The 20,257-nt window shown below is 40.5% G+C and overlaps 1 protein-coding gene across 1 annotated transcript in view; it reads right to left on the bottom strand.

The window, feature by feature from the left end:
* Positions 1-18,450, bottom strand: part of KIF3C (kinesin family member 3C) — a 68,185-nt gene extending 49,735 nt beyond the window's left edge. Inside the window, exon 1 of the mRNA XM_031951423.1 lies at positions 15,970-18,450. Within this exon, the coding sequence (XP_031807283.1) occupies positions 15,970-17,481 (1,512 nt within the window). The 5' untranslated portion in view covers positions 17,482-18,450. The remainder of the gene's footprint in view (positions 1-15,969) is intronic.
* Positions 18,451-20,257: the final 1,807 nt, after the last annotated feature.

Below are 20,257 nucleotides of genomic sequence, written 5' to 3'. Positions count from 1 at the left end.
AGCAGTGGGTGAAAATTGATTCTCTGGGTGAATAGATACATCCAGTGAATGCTCAGGGATTCAGATTCTGTTGGAAATCAAAGTCTAATTACACTGATTGGAATACAGCCAGGATCCTTTTGGAGGACTCTAGCCTAAAGACTCCTCTCCTAGCTCCATCATCAGAGAAATATATTTTTCTCTGCTACACCAAGTGCTAATGAACTATAAAGAAGGACTATTTCCTCCTCTGATCTATGATTTTCCACCCTGGTTCTGCTGCCCCTAAGCCCTCCTGGCTCCAGGCGTAGGCACATGAAGCTCGCCAGGCCTGGCAGGCTAGACCACAGACTGGCTCTCTTCCAGATCCCTTTGGTCCCTGTACTCAGAGTACAATAAATGCATTATCACTGCCAACTCATCTATTATTGGAATAGCCAGGAACCGGAAATAGCTAAGGGCAATATGATAATGCACTTATTACACCAAATGAATCACATGAAGTATTAAAAAGGAACTCTGCTGCAAGATGAAAGATCCATCAGACCAATCTGCCACATGGCCTTGGATAAGTCCTGAAGCTTCAGTGTCCTCAAAATAGCTCATCTTTACAAAGTTCTTTAAGGTTTCCAAAGCACTTTACAGATAATCTCAATTGAAATCCACAACAATTCTGAGAGGTGAATACTTTTATTTTCATTATAATATTTTTATTATTCTCATTATTTTACAGAAGAAGAAATTGAGAGTAGGAGAGGCTAAGAAGTTTGCCCTTGGAGGCGGGTATTTTTAGAATCATTTTCAGGTGAAAAAGCTGAGGCTAAGACAGATTAAATGGCTTGCCTAGGGTCACATAGCAAGTTAGTATCTGGGGCAGGATTTGAATTTACGTCTTCCCGGCTCCAAGTCTAACACTCTACTGGGCAGCCTAATCCTAATATGAGAGATTTGGATAAGATGGTAATGGTGGTGATGATAGTAATAGGAGTAACAGTATTAGCAATTAACATTTATATATCTTGCTTTAAGGTTTGCAAAGCTCCTTTCATCTACTATTTCATTTGATTTTTCTCAACAACCCTGGGAAGTGGATGCAATTATCACCCCCATTTTACAGATGAAGAACTTGATGCTGAATTCTGAGTAGATTGTTATATGATTGATTGCTCAAATATAACCAATTAATTAATAAATATTTATTAAGCACCTAATATGTACCAGGCACTTGGCTAAGTGCTGGGGGTACAAAAAAGGCAAAAGACAAGCTCTGCCCTCAAAAAACTTAGGGCTAGACTCTCTAACTTTGCACATCTTGCATTTTTTTCTGAGCTAATTCAATTCTGCTTTGTTCATAGTGCACAGCACCTTCTCTGATAAGAGCACCCCATATTGAGCGGTCCTGTGCCAGTGTCTCTCACTTCATACAATTGACTCTAAAGTTTTTGGGAGAGACCTTAGAAATGTCCTTGTTTTTTCTTTCTCATTTTTTCCCCACCCTTTTGGTCTGATTTTTCTTGCACAACATGGCAAATATGGAAACATGTTTGAAAGAATTACACATTTAGATAACAGATCCTTTTGGTCCCTGTACAATAAGTGCATTATCACTGCCAACTCATCTATTATTGGAATAGCCAGGAACTGGAAACAGCTAAAGGCAACATGATAATGCACTTATTACATCAAATGAATCCCATGAAAGATTAAAAAGGAACTCTGCTGCAAGATGAAATACACACACATCAGATTGCTCCCTACCCCAAATGTTTATGGGGACCATTTGTGTCCAATGTGTGGCAGAGCATTCCAAATCCATATTGGTCTGACACCCAATACAGCTGGAAACACTAACTTGATTCTAACATACTGATGTCATTTTGGTCTTTGAGAACAAAGAACAACCAAATCAAACCAAGCAAAATCAGTCTTCAGATCAACAAGAACATAAACTGTAAAGGGGAAGACACTCATCAAGACCCAGTTTTCAAATACCCTTACCTATTCTTACTGACCTGCCTTGCTTCTTTAAGTCCCAACTAAAATCCCTTCTTCTACTGGAAGTCTGCTCCATCCCCTAAAGTCCAGTATCTACTCTCTATTATTTCCTGCTTATCCTATATATGTGTATGTATATGTTTATATGTATGTGTTTTATATTTGTATATATCCTATGTATTTTATATATGTATGTATACATATATATATGTGTGTGTATATATATACATATATATATATATAATTTGTTTGAAAATATTTGCTTGTTATTTCCCTCATTAAATTGTTTTTTAACCTGAAGATATTCTGGAAATCAATATTAGTATATGTTAATTGCCTAGAGTTGAGTGTTGAGTAAAAAAGTAGGTCCTTGGGAAGCAAGGAGAAATAGTACTCAGCCTTTAGGACAGGAAAGTTCTTAAATGAGAGGACTGGGGAAGCTATAAGTCTAATGTATCTGAGGATGAGAAAACAGTGAGCAGAAGGAATGCAGATATGAGTTCTACTAGTAGAATTTAAAGGCAACTAGGTGGCACAGAAGATAGAATAGTGGGTCTGGAGTCATCTTATTGAGTTTAAATCTGGCTTCAGACATTTATTGGCTATATGGCCCTGAGCAAATCACTCAATTCTGTTTGCCTCAGTTTCCTCATCTATAAAATTAGCTGGATAAGAAAATGGCAAATTATTCCAGCATCACTGCCAAGAGATGGGCTCATAAAAAGTCAGACATGAGTGAAAAATGGCTGAACAGCAATAATAGAATGTAAATTCTTTAAAGGGACCATTTCACTTTTATCATTATAAATCCAATGTTTAGCAGACTTCCCAACACTGAGCAGGCCCTTAATAAATGCTTGTTTGATTAGATTGGATTGGATTGGATTGGGTTGGGTTGGGTTGGGTCGGGTTGGGTTGGATTAAATTCAATTGGATGGGTGAACTCTCAGGGAAATAAAGGAGACTGCCAGAGCCTTCTATAAAAGCTGCAGCCAGAGAAGACACAACATCTGGGATACCATGCAGTCTGAAATAAGTCTGGCAATTAGGAGAACCAGAGAGAAGGAGCTTGTTTATCTCAGTAATTAGGAGGACTTATGGAGAATTCTACCTGAAACTGGGGATAGAAGCAGAGGAACTAATAAGAGAAATAAAATAATGAATATTTAGGATACTCCTAACAACAGACCTCAGAGATTGTTGTATCTCAGACAACCTGAGTTCAAATCCAAATTCTGTCACTTGCTGTGTGACTTTAAGCAAGTCATATAATCTATCTGGGCCTCAAGAATTCATCATCTATAAAATGAGTTTGTTGATTGGCAGTTCTCTAATTTTCTAGGCTGAGACCTTTTTATGATCTTAAAAATTATTGAGGACCCTTTGATTTATCTGGGTTATGAATATTGATATTTACCACATTGGTAACATCCAATTTGTTATTTTTGTTACGTTTATTCACATAAATATCAATAATAAATCCATCTAGTAACATAAAAACATACCTTATGCAAAATAACTATATTTTCTAAAACAAAAAAATTTATGAGAAAAGCAGTATTATTTTACATATTTTTGCAACTCTCTTTAATGTCTGGCTTAAAAGAAGATGGCTGAAATCTCATATCTGCTTTTATATTCAATCTGTTGTGATATGTTATTTGGTTGAAAGATATGAAAAAAATCCAATTTCACACAGATGTGTAGTTAGAAAAGGGGGTGCATTTTAATAGGCAAATAACATTTTAATATTATTATGAAAATAGTTCTTAGCTTCTAGGGTCCACAAGCCACATATTTAGTATAGCTAGTTTTAATGATCTCTAAGGTCCCTCCACAATATTTTTGTTCCTAAAGGCCTGAGTTCTTAAAACCTTTGTATGCTTCTCTCCCTCCTTTATGAATCCTATTCTCCCTAGTTTCTATTCCTGTCTTCTGAATTAATTTGTTACTACAGAATTTCCTATATTTGTAAATAATTTATTGTGGGGGGTATTTACTTTCCCCATTTTGCAGATTACAAAACTGAGGCTCAAAAAAGGTTAAGTGACTTGGCCACTGTTGTGCAGTTAATAGGTAATACAGCCAGAACTCAAACCTAAGTCAGCTATGTCAAACCAGCAGTCATGCAAATCTAATACTCCTTGCACTATGCTAAGCTGCATCATATATACAATGAATTCAATAAGTTGATTGAAAATAATATATCTGGTACTTGTATTCAAACCACACATTTTAAATTATGTTTTCTCTCTTTCTAGACCTCCAGGATATCAATCAGTTATCTATAAGTACTTAAGTGCCTACTATCTTCCAGTCATTGTGCTAAGTACTGGAAATATAAGACAAAAGCAAAACAGTCCTCCCTCAAGAACATTACATTTTAATGGGAGAGACAAGATGGTAGAGAACCTTTTCTGAGGCTGTTTTCCTAATTCCTATTCAAATGGGCAGGGTGGATCCCCAGAGTAGCTTAATAGTTCTACTCTAGGTTCTAGGAATAACCTGATGGTGTTGAGGTTTCTAGTGCTGTTGTTCATGAGCCCCTACTTGGCTACTTCCCAATGACAATCAAACAGTAGCTTCAATTAGTTTTTAGCTAACATATTTCCTTAGGTGGTATAGTAATTACAATTGGAACAAAACATTACCCCCAAATCTGAAGCATGTTCTTGCTCCACACATATATAGTTCCTAGAGAAAAGAGTTTAAGCTAAAAATACTTAGATAGTGAATCACACACAAAGAAAATACATGTGGCAAAAAACATCTTTTAACTTGCAGCATCAGGAATTCTTTTCTTCCTTTGTGAAGTCCTCATAAACTTTCCCTTAGGTATAATTAGCTTTTATGCCTTTCCTTAGTCCATAGCCAGCATTCTTTTCATAAAGTACCACTCTTGAAAATGCTTTTCTCTTAGGTAGGGACCTATTCTGGACCTATATTTATCAATGTTTGCCTTCAATATATTTTTCTCTGCTTCTAGATGAGTATATTATCTGCTTCTAGTCCACTTTCTTGAACAATATGGTTAATGGATTGAAAGAAGTAGAAAGAAAGAGAATCTCTCTCCAATTCCTACCCTTCCCAAGGCTGCTTCCCTAGCAAAGTGGAAAGTGGAATCTTCAACTCCAAAACTGAAATCTTCAACTGCTAGGTTGAACCCCTTAGATTCAGGAAGTGCTAAAATTCTTCTGCTAATTAAAACTCCCAAAGAGGTGGATAATTTGTTTTGTTAACCCCACTTCTTGATCCAATTAAAGAAGTTCCCCTCTCAGGTTATAAATGATCATATTTACATATTATGTTCATTGACTGATTCTATAACTAACTCAATGAGGTGTTCTAGCCTAATAAAGGTTTGAAGACATAGAGTATCTTGTTAGTGGAGGTGGGAGGTTAAAAATCATTCTTTCTATAAATGTATACACAATATACACAAAATAGATCACATGGTAACCATGGAAAGGGAGGCACTGACAACTATCCATTACCCATGCCCATCATGATACTATTGACTTCAATTAAATAAAAGCTCCTTGAGGGAAAAGAATGTCTTATTTTTATATTTATTTCTCTAGCACTTAGCATGATACTGTATATAACTGGTGATTAATAAATGTTTATTGATTGACTGATGCCCTTCCAACTTTTGATTTCCATTGTAAGTGGAAGGATCTATTTTTTAAAAGTTCTATCTTTACATCATGCCCCAAATGCTGGTGGCTTCCTCTCCAAGTCTATTTTAATTTGATTTCTATATGTCATATATTTGTCTTTAGATGTACAGGGTTTTTCCTTCATTATAATATAAGCTCCTTGAGAACAAAGACTATTTTATTTTTGTTTCTATATCCCCAGCACTGGCCCTTAAAATTACAGGATCATAGGCTTGGAGAGAGAAGGGATCTTTGATCCAATCCGGTCCTATCCCCCCAAAGTAAACTGAAGTTACATGATTTGTCCTGGATCAAACAACTAATAAGTGTCCATGGCAGGATTTGAATCCATGTGTTTATGATTCCAAGGCTAACACGTGGGCCAACTGTACCATACAGCTTCTGGAATAGGTGTTTAATAAAAATTCATTAATTGGTTGGCCCCCTTCTCCCTTATAAAGGGTTCATAAACTTACTGAGGGAAAATTACAGGTTAATTTTCACTGATCTCTAATTGAAATTTAACATTTCCTTCAGTTATTTAAAAACATTCACCAGACTGTTAAAAGGATCCCTAACATAAGAAAAGGTTAACAATCTCTTCCCTGGATTGTTTTAATTGGCTTTCATTTTGTCTTTTGAGGGGTGTACAAGGAGAGCTGCACACAATGCTGGATTCCAGGGTTCACAGAAAAGAGAGAAAAATCTATTTTGGTGTCCAAAACACTCAGCTTTTTTTTTTCTTTTGCCCTTTAAAGCTAACCCAGAACAATGGACCAATGTCTTCAGGGAACAATACCATACATAATGACTCCTAATCTTTTCCCCTGGTTGTAACAGATAGAATTAAACTCATCATCCAAATACACTATGGATTATTGTTCCCCTTTCATTATTATCCAGAGCTGGAAAGAACCTCTAGACCATCCAAATCCAATCCTCTTATTTTGAAAAAGGAAATAGAAGCCCAGAGAAGGAAATGACTTTTCCAAGAAAATAAAGGTAAGTGGCAGAGTTCACATTCAAAAGAAGACTCAGATCTTTATTCCAGAGCCAATATTCCTTCCCCTATATCCTATTTCCAGTCTTGTGATAACTTCCCAGAGACCCCAAATGGATTCATCAATAGATTTGAGGGAAGAAAGGAATCTGGGAACTTGGATAAGGAAATCTATTTTTTTTCCACTAAAATTTAACTGAAAGTTAGCATCTCCTTTAGTTATATATTAAAAACTACTTTGAGAAGACTTCCAAAGATATTACCATACCACTAAAGGGTTGATGGCACAAACAAGGTGAAGCACCCTAGTTCTTGCCCAGCTCTCTATCCCCTGTGCTACCTAGGTAACTCTCTGCCCACAATGATTGCTAATAAATAGCTGTTAAATGCAATTAACTACATAATAACCAGGGAAAGGAAGAGCATAAGTATTTATATGGTGTCTACTCTATGCCAGGCACTGTATTAAGCATTTTACAAATATTATTACATTTGCTTCTTACAACAGCTCTTGGAGGCAAGTACTGTTGTTATGTTCATTCTTTAATTCCTCGAATTAAGGCAAACAGAGATTAAGTACTTTGCCCAGAGTCACACAATTGGGAAGTATCTGTAACTGGATTTCCTGATTCCAGGCTTAGTATTGAGCTCTCTAGTTGCTTCTAAATAGTACTGCAGAACTGAACTGATTTTGGACAGGGAAGAAGCAAGATAAAAACAGCATTTTAGATAGATCAGTCTGATGCCTTCTTGTAGAAGGAGGGACTGGAGCTGGAACTTAAGGAGTCCAGGTGGGAGGAAGCTGTTGGATGTGATAGTGAACAAAGTGTTAGAGATGGAGTCATTAAGCCTCATCTTCCCGAGTTCAAATCCAGACTCAGATACTGACTAGCTGTGTGACCTTGGGCAAGTTACTTTACTTGTTTGCCTCAGTTTCCTCATCTGTAAAATGAACTGGAGAAAGAAATGGCAAATCACTTCAGGAGCTCTGCCAAGAAAACTCCGAATGTGATCATGAGAGTTGGACATAAGTGAAACAGCTGAACAACAATAAAAATCTATAGTAAACAGCAATACTCCCCTATAACCAGCAAGGGCCATTCAGTGGCCTAGATTAGGTGAGGTTCTAGACAAGGGTGATAGCAGGAGGAATCAAAAGAAAGGTAAGAAATATTAAATAAATTTTAAAAAAGACGTGAACTTGGTGATTAATTTATATGGGGAGGAGAAAAGGGAGGAATCACAGATGACTCAATAATTTTAAGTCTGGATGATGAGGGGAAAACTGATATCACCAATAGAAATAGGAAACTAAGGAGAGGAGAGTTTTTGGAGTGAGCTGAGTTTTTGGGGATGGTGGGGGTTTTTATTTTGATAGGAGAAAAATGATGAGTTCAGCTAAAACAGAGTTGTAGGCAACAATAAAAATTCTACTACTGATAATACAATTATAATATATTATATAATAATATAGCGTATGAACATAAAATAATCATAATAATAGCTAATATATAATAGTTAACATTTCTAGAGTACTTACTATATTCTGTGCTAAGTGCTTTGCAATTATTATCTCATACGATCCTCATTACATCCCTGGGAGGCAGATGCTATAACTATCCCCATTTTACAGATAAGAATACTGAGGCTGACAGCTTACGTGACTTGCCTAGGGTCACACAGCTAGTAAGTATTTGAGACCACATTTGAAATCAGGTCTTTCTGAGTCTAAGAACAGCACCCAACCCTTTGAGCCACCTAGAAACCCAAGTGGAAATTAGAAATCAGAATATTGTTGATTTAGATTTGATAGAGATGTCCAGCTGAAAGCCATCTAGTTTGACCTCTTTATTTTACAAATGAGGAAATTGAGGCCCAATCTTTTACATAATTTATCAAAGGTCTGTCTAGGTAATAAAGAAACAGGGCTAGGAATTGAACCAAGTCTCTAACTCTAAATCCAGAACTATTCTAATACAACATATTCCTCTACTGCCAGGAGTTCAAGAGAGGTCAGGACTGGAGCTAAAAAAATTTGAAAATGGTCCACTTTAAGAATGAGAATATAAAGATACAGAAGAATTGAGCCTTGAGGAATCTCTCCTTTTCTCATGAAGGTGGGAGAGGAAAAGAAGCATTTAACAGGGATAGAGATGGGTTAATATCACCTACCATCCTGTTTCTCTTGAAACTCTCCTAGGTTCTGAGGTATTGGTTTCATCTTAACTTTCCATCTGTTTCCTAGGTTACTTCTTCAAGATATAGCTTCCAATTCCTCCCACTTCCTATGGTGGTGGAAGGCCCTGAGGAACTAACCAGAATTCTCTATTCTTTTCCCAATGAAATGGCCCAGGATCTAATCCTACCTGTGATTTCTGCCTCCTGTGTCTTTGCTTTTTCTCTTATTCAGCCTTATATATTCCACTCTCTTTAGCCTTATTTCACTTTTTTCCATCTTTATAACTGAGCAGCTAGTCCTAATCAAGCTGCAAACAATCTCTTATCTTCCTGTACTTTCTTTCAATCAACAATGTGCGCTTTAACCAGTGGTCCAATGGCTATATTAAACAGCTGACTCTCCAAAAATAAATGTACACAAGACATACTATTAAGCTTAATCTGTATTATTAACGTTTTATCATCACTTTCTTAGGTCTAGACAATCAGCAAATCAATAAATCATGTTCTGATTTGCTGATTTCTGAGATCTAGGCACTCATACAGAAAATTTAATAATCCTCCAGAACACCCCTATCTCTAACATAAGATTGCAAGGAAGAAATTCTTCTATTCTACATTAGCTTTCCAACCCACCCCAGTTATAGCAATAGGACACTCAATAAATACTTCTTGGCAATGATTAAAGCTAATGAAAAGCAATACATCCTGGGTTACAGACAGATACAAAAACAAAAACACAAAAACACGTCACCATGGGAGAAACACAGATAGACCAAATCTGGAAAGACCAACTCTGTCCCAGGCCCCAGGGAAAAGTGAGGGTAAACAAGTGAACCAGAGTGAAAGAACTGGGTTAGTTTAGCTTCTGGCAGCATCATGGATCTAGATCTAGAAAGGTCAAGAGAGGTCATCTAGTCCAATTCCCTCATTTGACAGATCAGGAAATTGCGTCCCAGAGATATGATGTAACATGCCTGAAGTTGCACAGGAGAAAGTAAATGTCAGAGGTGGGAGTTGAATGCAGCTTCCCCCAAGACATGTGAAGAAATGGGAAAGAGGAAAGGAAAAGAGGTAGAGAATTCAAAGGATAAGCCTGAGGGTAGAGAATGGGCTTAACTAATTCTGAAAAGGAAACTCAAGCTCTGGGTCTCAGACAACCTCCCTTTTCTGAAGTTTGCAACAATAATTCAGAACTCTGAGAAACACCGGAAGCCTAAGGCACTGAGATAGGGAGTAAGATGACCCTTAATAGGTCAAGGCCATAATTCTAGGGATCCTGGGAGTCCTAGATAGCAAGATGAAGAAGATACTACTCCTAATAATAATACCCTCCGTTCATTAGATGTTTTTAACTTTCTTCAAAGTGCAATCACCTTTATCATCTTATCTGATTTTTAGAATACTCCTGGGAATTTACATAGGAATTTTCCTTTTTATTATGATGACAAGAATGATGAACTTCACAAATATCAACAAACATGAGCATTTCTCTATACAAAAGAAAAAACAAAGAAGACTGCATGTGAAATCATCAAACTCTACAATGTCCAGTTTGTTTATTTTAATAATTTAAATTTAATGAGGTAGCTCCAGCACTGAGATCAGGTGTTATTACCTCTGTCCTCATTCCCTTGTTCACATCTGTCCCTCCCCACAACTCCAGCTCTCTGAACATCCCTCCAAGCCACACAATTGATTTTGCAATGCCATAAAATGGCTGTCCAGGTCATCTAAAATGATTCTTTCATCTTAGAGATGGTGAAAGTGAGACTCAGAGTGCCTACATGATATGTTCCAGGGTCACACAGGTAAGAGGGCGCCTGGGCGATATAGTGGACAATGTGCTGGACCTGGAGTCAGAAAGAGCCACCTTTCTGAGTTCAAACCTGGTCTCAGAAACTGCCTAGCTGTGTTATCTTGAACAAGTCACTTGACTCCGTTTGCTTCAATTTTCTCATCTGTAAAACGTGTTGGAGAAGAAAATGACAAATTGTTTTAGTGTCTCTGCCAAGAAAACCCCAAATGGGATCACAAAGAATCAGAAAGACCAAAATAACTTTACAAGAAACACATAGAACGTAGTAGAGAAATGGGATTTGAATCCAGGCCTGATAAAACTAATTCTAGTTCTCATTTGGCTAGATTTCAGAGTTCACTAGTAACAGAACTATTTCCAGGCTTTCTAACACTTAGTTCTGTGTAGCTGGGAGGAAGTGACAAGAGGCGGAGAAAATTTTGAATCATAAATGCAGTGCTTAAAATTATTCTCATCTTGAACCTTCCTGGGCAGCTCCATCTTTGTTGTAGACCTAAGTCCTGGATGTAACAATGATGTCACCTCCATCCTTAGGGAGCTGTGTCAGAGGTCTCCTCTCCATTAAGCAGACAATTACCTGAAGCATGGAGAAGATAAAGTTCTTATTGCAAGTCACCTAGTGAATCAATAGAATGGATGGGAAGAAAACTTGCTCCACACCATGGAAAGAGTCCTAGATGAGACAATGGGCACTTTTTTGGCTATAGGGTCATAGATTAGAAGGGTTATTTGAGACTCTCTAGTCTCTCATGTTATAGATGAGAAATTTGAAATCCAGATAAATGAAGTACTTGTCCAGGGTCACAGAGATAGAGTCATCATTAGGATGCAAACCTAGGTCTTCTTACTTGACTCAGGGCTTTCCCTCTCTCCTCCCCCCAAGTACCCTGTGCTTCAGTCTTAACTCTGCTACTAACTTATCATGGGACATTTTAAAAAATGTTTTTAATTTTCAGTTTTGAATTGTCTTCCTCTTTCCTGTTCTCTCCCCACTCAATGAGAAGTTAAATAGGATACAATTATACATGCAAAGTCAATGTCACATAAGCTTGACCAATTCATTTTAACTTCTTTACATTTAGTTTTTTCACCTTTAAAATGAAGAGACTGGACTCAGTGGTCCCTATAGTTCCTTCTAGTTCTAAGATTCCAGACTTTAACTTCTTCCCCTCTTCCCTATACCTTATTTTATTCCAAATTACCCAGCTCTCCATGACCCTCCATAGTAAGGGTCATGGAGAGCTGGGCAATTTGCTAACAACATTTGCTAACAACAAAAATGGCAATATAATCATGATGCCTGGACTATATACAAAGCACTGTGTTAAGTGCTGGGGATACAAAACCTTCCTTTGCAAGATTGGAAGGAAGGGGCAGAGGCCCACAAAGTAGAAGTGAATGTTGTTTGTATACAAGTTCAACCTGTCCCCAGTTTTTGATGCATTTCTGGTTTAGAAGCCAGGTATCTCAGTCCTCAGACCTCCCTAGAAGGAACTACCTGTTCTGAAGATGAGTAATCTGAAACCTTTCTTTAACAGTAAAAAATATGCTGTTCTCTGCACAGGATTCTCCAGGGCTATTGCTCCTAACAACCTAGCAGGTAGCTCTGTTTTTTGTATAAATACAATAAAATTAAAATTTAAAAAAAGAATACAAATATATACACATACATACATCATTCTTCTCCACCAATGACTGACAAAGTACCTTAGCTTGAATTCCCAAATATGCCAGAATAGGCAAGAATAAGTATCCCATTACCATATTTGGCTTTATTTCATTTCATTCTGTTTTGTTTTATCCTATTTTATGTTCAACTATGTAAGATCAGAAGATAAGTAATTTACACCTTCCCTTTCCCCCTCCAGGATAGGATACTAGAATAAACAGTGAATGAGGATTAAGGAAACCTACATTCTAATCCTAGCTCTGTTACAAAGTAGCCGGACAACATTAAGCAAATCAACTCCTTTGATTTGGTCTAGAGAGGCCTCCCTTACTTTCCTTACCTGGACAATGAGGACATTAGATTAGATGATTTCTAAGGTTCCTTCTGGTTCAAAAAATCTGGTTTAACAGCTTTATTTGCAATGACAAAAAAGAAAAACTCAGAAAACTGGAGAAAGGTTGATGAAATTGTGGCACAAACTGAAAACTGAAGATTAGTAACCATTTAAGTAATTATAAAATATAAAGGCTATTAGAAAATACAATTGCTCAAAACAAGTAAGATTTGGAAACAATGTCCATAGTGTCCATGGCTATGTAAATAACAGTAATCACAGCGGCAAAATCTTTAAAAATAGAGAAGTAGGCTTCAGAAGGGGGACACAGACAAAACAGAGTAGCGTGATTATTATTTGTAAGAAGGGACTATGCACATTTTAATGCATTTATGTTCAACCATTTTAAATTATGTTGGAGTATTTGTTTAAAATGGTTCACTCCAAACAGCTGACGAATAAATGGGATATGATAGTACTATAGGCTACTCAGTGGACTACATCTGGATAAGAATAAAGTAGAATCCAAATCTTATTATAATAATGATGATGAAGATGAAGATGATGATTCTAAGATTCCACCAGATCTGGACACCAAGAAACACAATCCAACTCCATCATCAGTGAGGGTTTCAAGGGACCTATTCATATCTGAGGTTTCCTATTATGGAACTGATAGAAGTATAAAAATTTTAAGTCTAGGGACACAGAATAAGAGACTCTTATAGTTGGAAAGGAATTCAGAGGCCAATCTAGACCAACCAAGACTGAACAAAATTTGCCACTACAATATACCAGACAAGTGGTCATTCAGCCCTTGCTCAAAGACCTCCAGTAAGGGAAATTTTACTAAATCCAGAGGTAGCCCATTTCATGTTTGTCTAATTCTACATGTCAGGAAGTTTTGTCTGACATCAAGGTTAAACCTGTCTCTGCAACTTCCATGCATTGTTCCTGGGAATGCCCTCTAATAAGAAAATGTTTAATCTCTTACACACAATAGATTTTCATAATACGTAAATATAATGTTTCCCTAAGTCTTCTCTTAGGCAAGCTAAATATCCATAAATCCTTTAAGGGATGTTCATAAGGCCTTTTATCATTCTGGTTCCTTCTTCTGGATGTCCTTATATTTATCGATGTCCATTCTAAAATATGATGCTCAGCAAAGTTACAATTAAGTGGGAGTAGCCAGGGCCTTGTCTCATGATTATTACTTTAGGGCAGACATACTATATTTGCAGTCTTTTAGCAATGTAATTAGCATAACACATAGTTAACAATAATAATTAGTTAAATTGATCACTATCAGCTACAGATAGACTTCCCCACTTTCTTGCTCCCTCTTCCCCTCTCAAATGAGTATGTGGTATTACCAATAACCCTGGAAACCAGAACTAAATGCAAAAATCCAGATTTGGTCTTACCAGTGTACTATCTGCTCTGGACAACATCTCAGGTTCCCATTATTTTCATAGTTCTAAAAATCTCTCTATTAGAGGTGAATATAAAAGACCCAGATTAAAGTTTGATCTCAGATACATACTGACTGGCTATGTGACCACGAGCAAATAGCTTAACTTTTCAGTATTCCAAGTACCTCTTTTGACTATAAATTATGAGAAGGTGATAATCTGAGCTGATAAAGCAAGTTCCTCACCAGGAGCCTGCTACTCTGAAGACAATCCAGGGATCACCCAGTCATCATGACGCCTCAAAAAATTCTCTTAAGGCCTCTGGATTCCTAAGGTAGTCCTCAGCCTCACCCCTACCTTCAACTCTCACAGGAACCAAAGGTACTAGCCACACAAGAGGTACCTGCAACAACAATAATAGCTGGCATTTATATAGTGCTTTAAGGTTTGCAAAGACTTTTAAAAGTATTATCTCACTTGATCTTTACCACAACCCTGTAATATAGGTGCTATTATCATCCCCATTTTGCAGATAAGGAAATTGAGGCTGAAAGATTAAATGATTTGTCAAGATCCACACAGCTATTAAGTGTCAAAGTAGGATTTGAATTTAGATAATTCTGACTGCCAGGCCAGAAACCCATCTCCTCCATCAATGAGCTGCCCAATTCTTGACGATTTGTTCTATACTATTCCCCACAGCTTCATATCACCACCTCCCCTTATTTTCCTCTTTTACCTCTTTTCTTCTTCCCCTCATCCCCCCGTTGCCTTTCTTTGTTCATTACCCCTGTGTGGGGTCTTCTGTGGTCGTTGTCTAGTCCTGGTGCTATTCATTTCTGAGTCTTGTTGTATGACCTTAAAGCTTACACACCCTGCTGAGAATTGCTCACTTTGCTGATATCCTGATCCATGACCTGCTCAGGCAGAGAGATCAAGTTTTATTGTGCTTGGAACTGGATATTTATAACTAGATTTAGGATTCAGGCTTTCGGTTTGTTTCTCAGATCATCATCACCTGAAAGTTTCCTTTTACTCTCCTTCCACTAACATGAACCACTGTACCCTGGAGTACATGAGTCCATAGTAGGGCTTCCCTCATCAGCCCAGAGCTATATAGAAAGGAGGAGATTTACTGAAGGTGATATAGGAGAGAGAAGTCAGGGTACTTTTGAGGTCAAAGATCCTGTCTAGCTTTTCAAAGTGCCTGACTTCATGGGCAAGCAGGGCCAGATTAACCCTTGGGAATAACTGTGCATTAGTTTATGGGCCTGAAAAGAAACATCTGTATATTGATGGAGCATCTGCCAAGTAAGCAGTAATGGGAGGGAGGGGGAGAGAGAGGAGACAGAAATGAGGGTTTCCAACCTATTTTACTGATAAGCACTACCCTTTGGTCCCAAAGGAAGTAAGCAAGGTTGTTCAGGAGTAATTTTTACCTCTGTTTTCTATAAGTGGATGTCACTGATAATGACAAAACAGCTGGGAATTGGGAGTCTTGGGTCCTAGACCCAGGCATTTGTAAGCTATCGTAAGCAAGTAATTTTAGGTCCCTGGGACTCAGTTTCTCTATCAGGAAAATGAGAGGTTGGATCAGATCAGGAGTTCTTAACCTGAAGTCCCTGAGTAGATTTCAGGGGGTCTGTGAGCTTGGCTGTGGGGAAAAAAATTCCATCTTTATTTTCACTAACCTTCAGATGAAATTTAGCATTTCCTTCAATTATGAATATAGGTAACAATCATTCTTAAAAGGGGTTCCATAGATTTTTCTAGATTGGTAAAGGTGTCCAAGACACAAGAAGGGTTAAGAACCCCAGGAATAGTCCTCCTCTAAGGTCCCTTTTAGTTTTTAGGATTAGAAGGATCAATGAACCCATGAGCTCACTGGAGAACCTAAGAGTACCCCCACCCAACGCCTTACCTTGTATTTGGTGGCCAGGAGCTCTGTGGCTTGCTGTTCCCGCCTCAGGTCCTCAATCATCTTTTCCTTCTCCTCCAACAATTTCTGCTTCTCTTCACTGACCAGGCTATGGTCATCTTGTATAGCTGCCTTTTCCTCCTCCAATCTTTCCTTCTGTTCCTGCAGGTAGTTCTCCATATTCTTCTCCAGAGGGACCTCAGGAGTAGGCTGGGGTGGTCGGGTGTTATTATTGTTGTCATCTTCCTCTTCAGCAACCCAGGCCTCAGTTACAGAACCTTCTGGGTACCCCTCTAGGGCCACTGACTTCTTCCTGCGGCTGCTTCTTCGGCGCTTACCCAGTAGCCCCCGCTTCTCCAGCTGAGCCTTCAGACGGGCAATCTCTTCCTGGAACTCCCTTAAGAGTGTGTCTTTGGGATCTTCGTTCACCCGAGGCTTGTTCTTGATATTCTTGGCCCTGTTGGCAAAGCGCAGGGTGGACAGGCTCTCATCATAGCTGTGTGAGGCTGGGCCCAGGGTGGCTACCATGATGGTCTTGGCATTCCCCCCCAGAGAGTCCTGCAGCAGCCGGGTCAGCTTGGAATCCCGGTAGGGGATGTGGGTGCTCCTGCCATCCACCAGAGCGGAGATCACATTACCCAGTGCAGAAAGGGAGAGGTTGATTTTGGATGCTTCCTTGGGCCTTTCTCCAGTGCCACCCCCTCCCCCTGAAGGCTGGGTGGCTGTCCCTCCAGCTGTGTTGGTGCCTGCTTTGCCCTGACGCTCACTTCCAGCCAGGTCTACCAAATTCAGCTTGCCCACCCGGATGTGTTCTTGGCCATCAGACCCCCGCTCGCTGCACTCCACTGTAATGACAAATATGGCATGGGAACGGGAGCTGACCTCGTTCATGTGGGTACTGCCCACAGCCCTGGCCTGGTTGCCCAGATTCATCACATGCTCTATTTCTTTGACATTCTTGGTGACAAAGGAGGAGAGATCCTTGATGTAGACCCCAGTCTCTGGGTTCTCTTTCAGCTCCAGCCTCTTTCCGGGCTCCTTGGAGAGCAGGTCCCGGATCTCCTCCTGGTAGATCTCCAGGTAAGAGGCCCGCACCAGGTACTGCTGGTTCTGGGAACGGGAGATGTGAGTGAAGATGTGCTCAAAGGCACTGGGGATGACTCCTCGCTGCTCGGGCTCGCCCCAGGTGCCCTGCATGGTGTAGGTCTTGCCGGTGCCGGTCTGGCCATAGGCGAGAACAGTGCCATTGAAACCCTGCAACACTGAGTCTATGAGGGGGCGCACTGTCTCATCGTATAGGTCAGCCTGCTTAGAGCTGGCATCATAGACAGCATCAAAGGTAAAAGTCTTGGGCAACTCCCCAGGGGCCGCCCGAGGGTTCCTGAGGGTCACCTGGCCCAGCTTCACGTCCATCTCCAGAATTTGCTCGTGGCCAGCAGCCTCTTCTTTCCTACTCAGGGGGCGGCACCGGGCCACCACCTTCAGGGCCTCACTAGGCTTGGCTTTATTGGCCATTCTGCAGCTCACAGGAGTCCCTTTCCCCCCACCCCAGGTCCCTATCCCACCCCCGCCCCCGTCCCACCTCCTTCACTCAAGCAGCCTGGGCTGTCTGCCTGCCCTTAAGTCTGGATCCACTGGGCTGTCCCGGCCCACTGGGGCTGCTCCTCAACGTGCATGCAGCTTCCTGAGGTGAGGAAGGGATGTAGGCTAGGGTGGTGGCTGCCGCTCCCTCCCGCCTGGTCGCCGGCTGCTGCAGTTCTGGCCTCCAAAGCTCTCCGCACCAGCCCGGACTGGGAACGAGGATTAGGCAGAATAACCAGGCATCGGCAGGAGCAGCAGCAGCGACAGGAGCAGCATCACCAGCCAGGATACAGCCCCCGGAGCCCGGCCCATGCTGGGGAGAAGGGACCCAGGGCTGTAAACAGCAACAATGAGATAAAGAAAGAAGAAAATAGGATGGGGGTGGGCAGCAGGGATATGGTCTCCTCCTCCTCCTCCTCTCCAATGTTCTATGGCAGTGGATCGGAAGAGCTGGGGGTCCTGGACATCTGGGGTCCCGGGTCCGTCATGGCCCTTCCGTGTGCAGAAACGCTCACCTACAATCCTTTCCCCAGGGCGGAGGATCATTCATTGCAGCGTTGCTGCCGCTACCGCTGCCGCTGCTGCCGCCGCCAACGGAGAATGAGAGAGAAAAACAGACAGGGATGGGGCGGAGCAGCGACGGCTGGGGGAGTGATGCTGCCGCCGCTGCCGTAGCTCTCCCACTCGCTTGGGGTGGGGTAAGGGGAAGGGGGAGGGGAGCAGAGACGGGCTGGGACTGTCTAGAAGAGAAAGAAATGGTCAAGCATCCCCGCCCGGCGCCACTACTGGCCCCCTGCTCCTCCAAATAAATAACGGACACCTCTCATTGCAGAAGTCCTGCCAGCCCGGTGGGTTCTATCATTTCCACGCCAGAGCCTGACACCACCCACCCTCACCCAGCAGGGCTGGGCTCGGGGTATGCTGGGAGTTGTAGTCCTGCCTTTGTTAACCGAATTCGGGCAGGTTAGGGGGTCCTAGTGTCAGTCTTGCGCGCCCCGTTGCAGGGGGGATGAAGGACCCCAGATTTCCAGTGTTCAGTATCCAAGGAAACTAGAGGCTTTGAGGCCATAGAGGCTAATCCACTGACCTGTATTCTGTTCCATCCTTTCTTGACTCCTGAGGGCTTCAGCTCACTGACTTAGCCCCTCCCTCTCCAGCATCTTCAATTATCAAGAAGGGTAGTAAGGTGGGAAGGGAGCTGGGTTACAAATAAAAATACCCGCAGTTTAGTTCTTTCTGCTATTAATTTGCTGTGTGATCGGGATTGTGGCTTTTAACCTTTCAAGGCCTCATTTTTTCTCCTGTGTGAAATGAGGGGCTGGTTTAGATCAGGAGTTCTTAAGCTGGGGTTCCCGGACTTATTTTTTTTTTTTAAATCTCTATGTAATTGGTTTTCTTTATAATTCTATTTTATTTTGTTTCTGAGGAGTACATAGGCTTCAGAAGTCTGCTAAAGAAATTCATGAGACAAAAAAGGTCAAGCTCTTCTGGGATAGCTTTCTAAAGAGCCTTCTGGCTCTAAAAAAATCCTATGCTCTCTCCCTCTCCACTGGTTCTTCACCTCTGCCTACATGTGTGGGTTTTCCCTGGCTAGAAAAACAACAACAACAACAACAACAACAACAACAACAACAACAACAACAACTACGATGGTCTATTCCCACTAGTTTAGACCTGGATTCAAATTCTGCCTCTGATGCATACTGCCTGAATGACACTTGTGCAAATTACTTCACCTCTTTAAATCAGTTTCCTTAAGTAGAATGAAAGACTGATGGCCTATGAAGTATCTTCCAGTTCTGCCTTGAAGATCCTATGACCCACCTGGAACCTCAAGAGTTATATAATGGAAAGAGCACTAGAACTAGAGCCAGAAGATCTGGATTCAAACTTTAGTAGTTGTGTGACTCCCAATCTCCTCAGGTAGATCATAATCTTTGTGAACTTCTATTGTCTTATCTGCAAAATGAGTCAATCCTATTCATACCACTTGCCTACCTCAGAGGATTTTTGTGAGAGAGGTACTTTGTGAAGTATGAAATGTTATATAAATATAATCTATTTAGTTTTCTTCTCTCTTATTTTCCTTTCATGATGAAATTGCTTGCCAGAGTGATTCATGGCTACTCCTTCTATTTCTGATTTTTAAGAATTTGTTAAGGGACATATCAGTTCTCTGAGAGCCTCCAACAGCTGTGAATTATAACATCTGAAGGAGTCGTAGGGCAGCCTTTGCTGACACAGGTGTTTCAGACTGGGAATGAAATAAGTTTGAGGCAGAAGGAAGAGGAGAGAGGTCAGACAAAGCAATGGCCTCTCAGTCAGAGAGGTCAGAGAACAGCAACTGCCTTTCAGTCTCCTTGTATCATCTTCTCACATGAGGAAATCCATTCTGCAGGTCTGGGCTGGATCTCCAGCAGGAGGAATGAAGGGATCCCCTGCCCCCCAGAAGACTTCTCAACTTGTGCTAAAATTCCACCCCAAGAGATTCATTCTTTTGGATCTAAAGGATTTTTACATGGTAAGATTGTCATATTAAAATGCAATATTAGATTGACAACCTTTGGGCTACTACCAGTCAAAAGCAATCCATTCTTTGCTGTTCTTCGGTCATTTTCACTCCTATCCAATTCTTCATGACCTTGTTTGGGGTTTTCTTGACTTAAGTACCAGAGTGGTTTGTGCTGTTTCTTTCTTTCTCCAGCTCATT

This window comes from Sarcophilus harrisii, chromosome 2 (genome assembly GCF_902635505.1).
Source record: "Sarcophilus harrisii chromosome 2, mSarHar1.11, whole genome shotgun sequence".
Lineage (NCBI taxonomy): Eukaryota > Metazoa > Chordata > Mammalia > Dasyuromorphia > Dasyuridae > Sarcophilus > Sarcophilus harrisii.
This window is presented reverse-complemented; position numbering and strand designations above follow the sequence as displayed.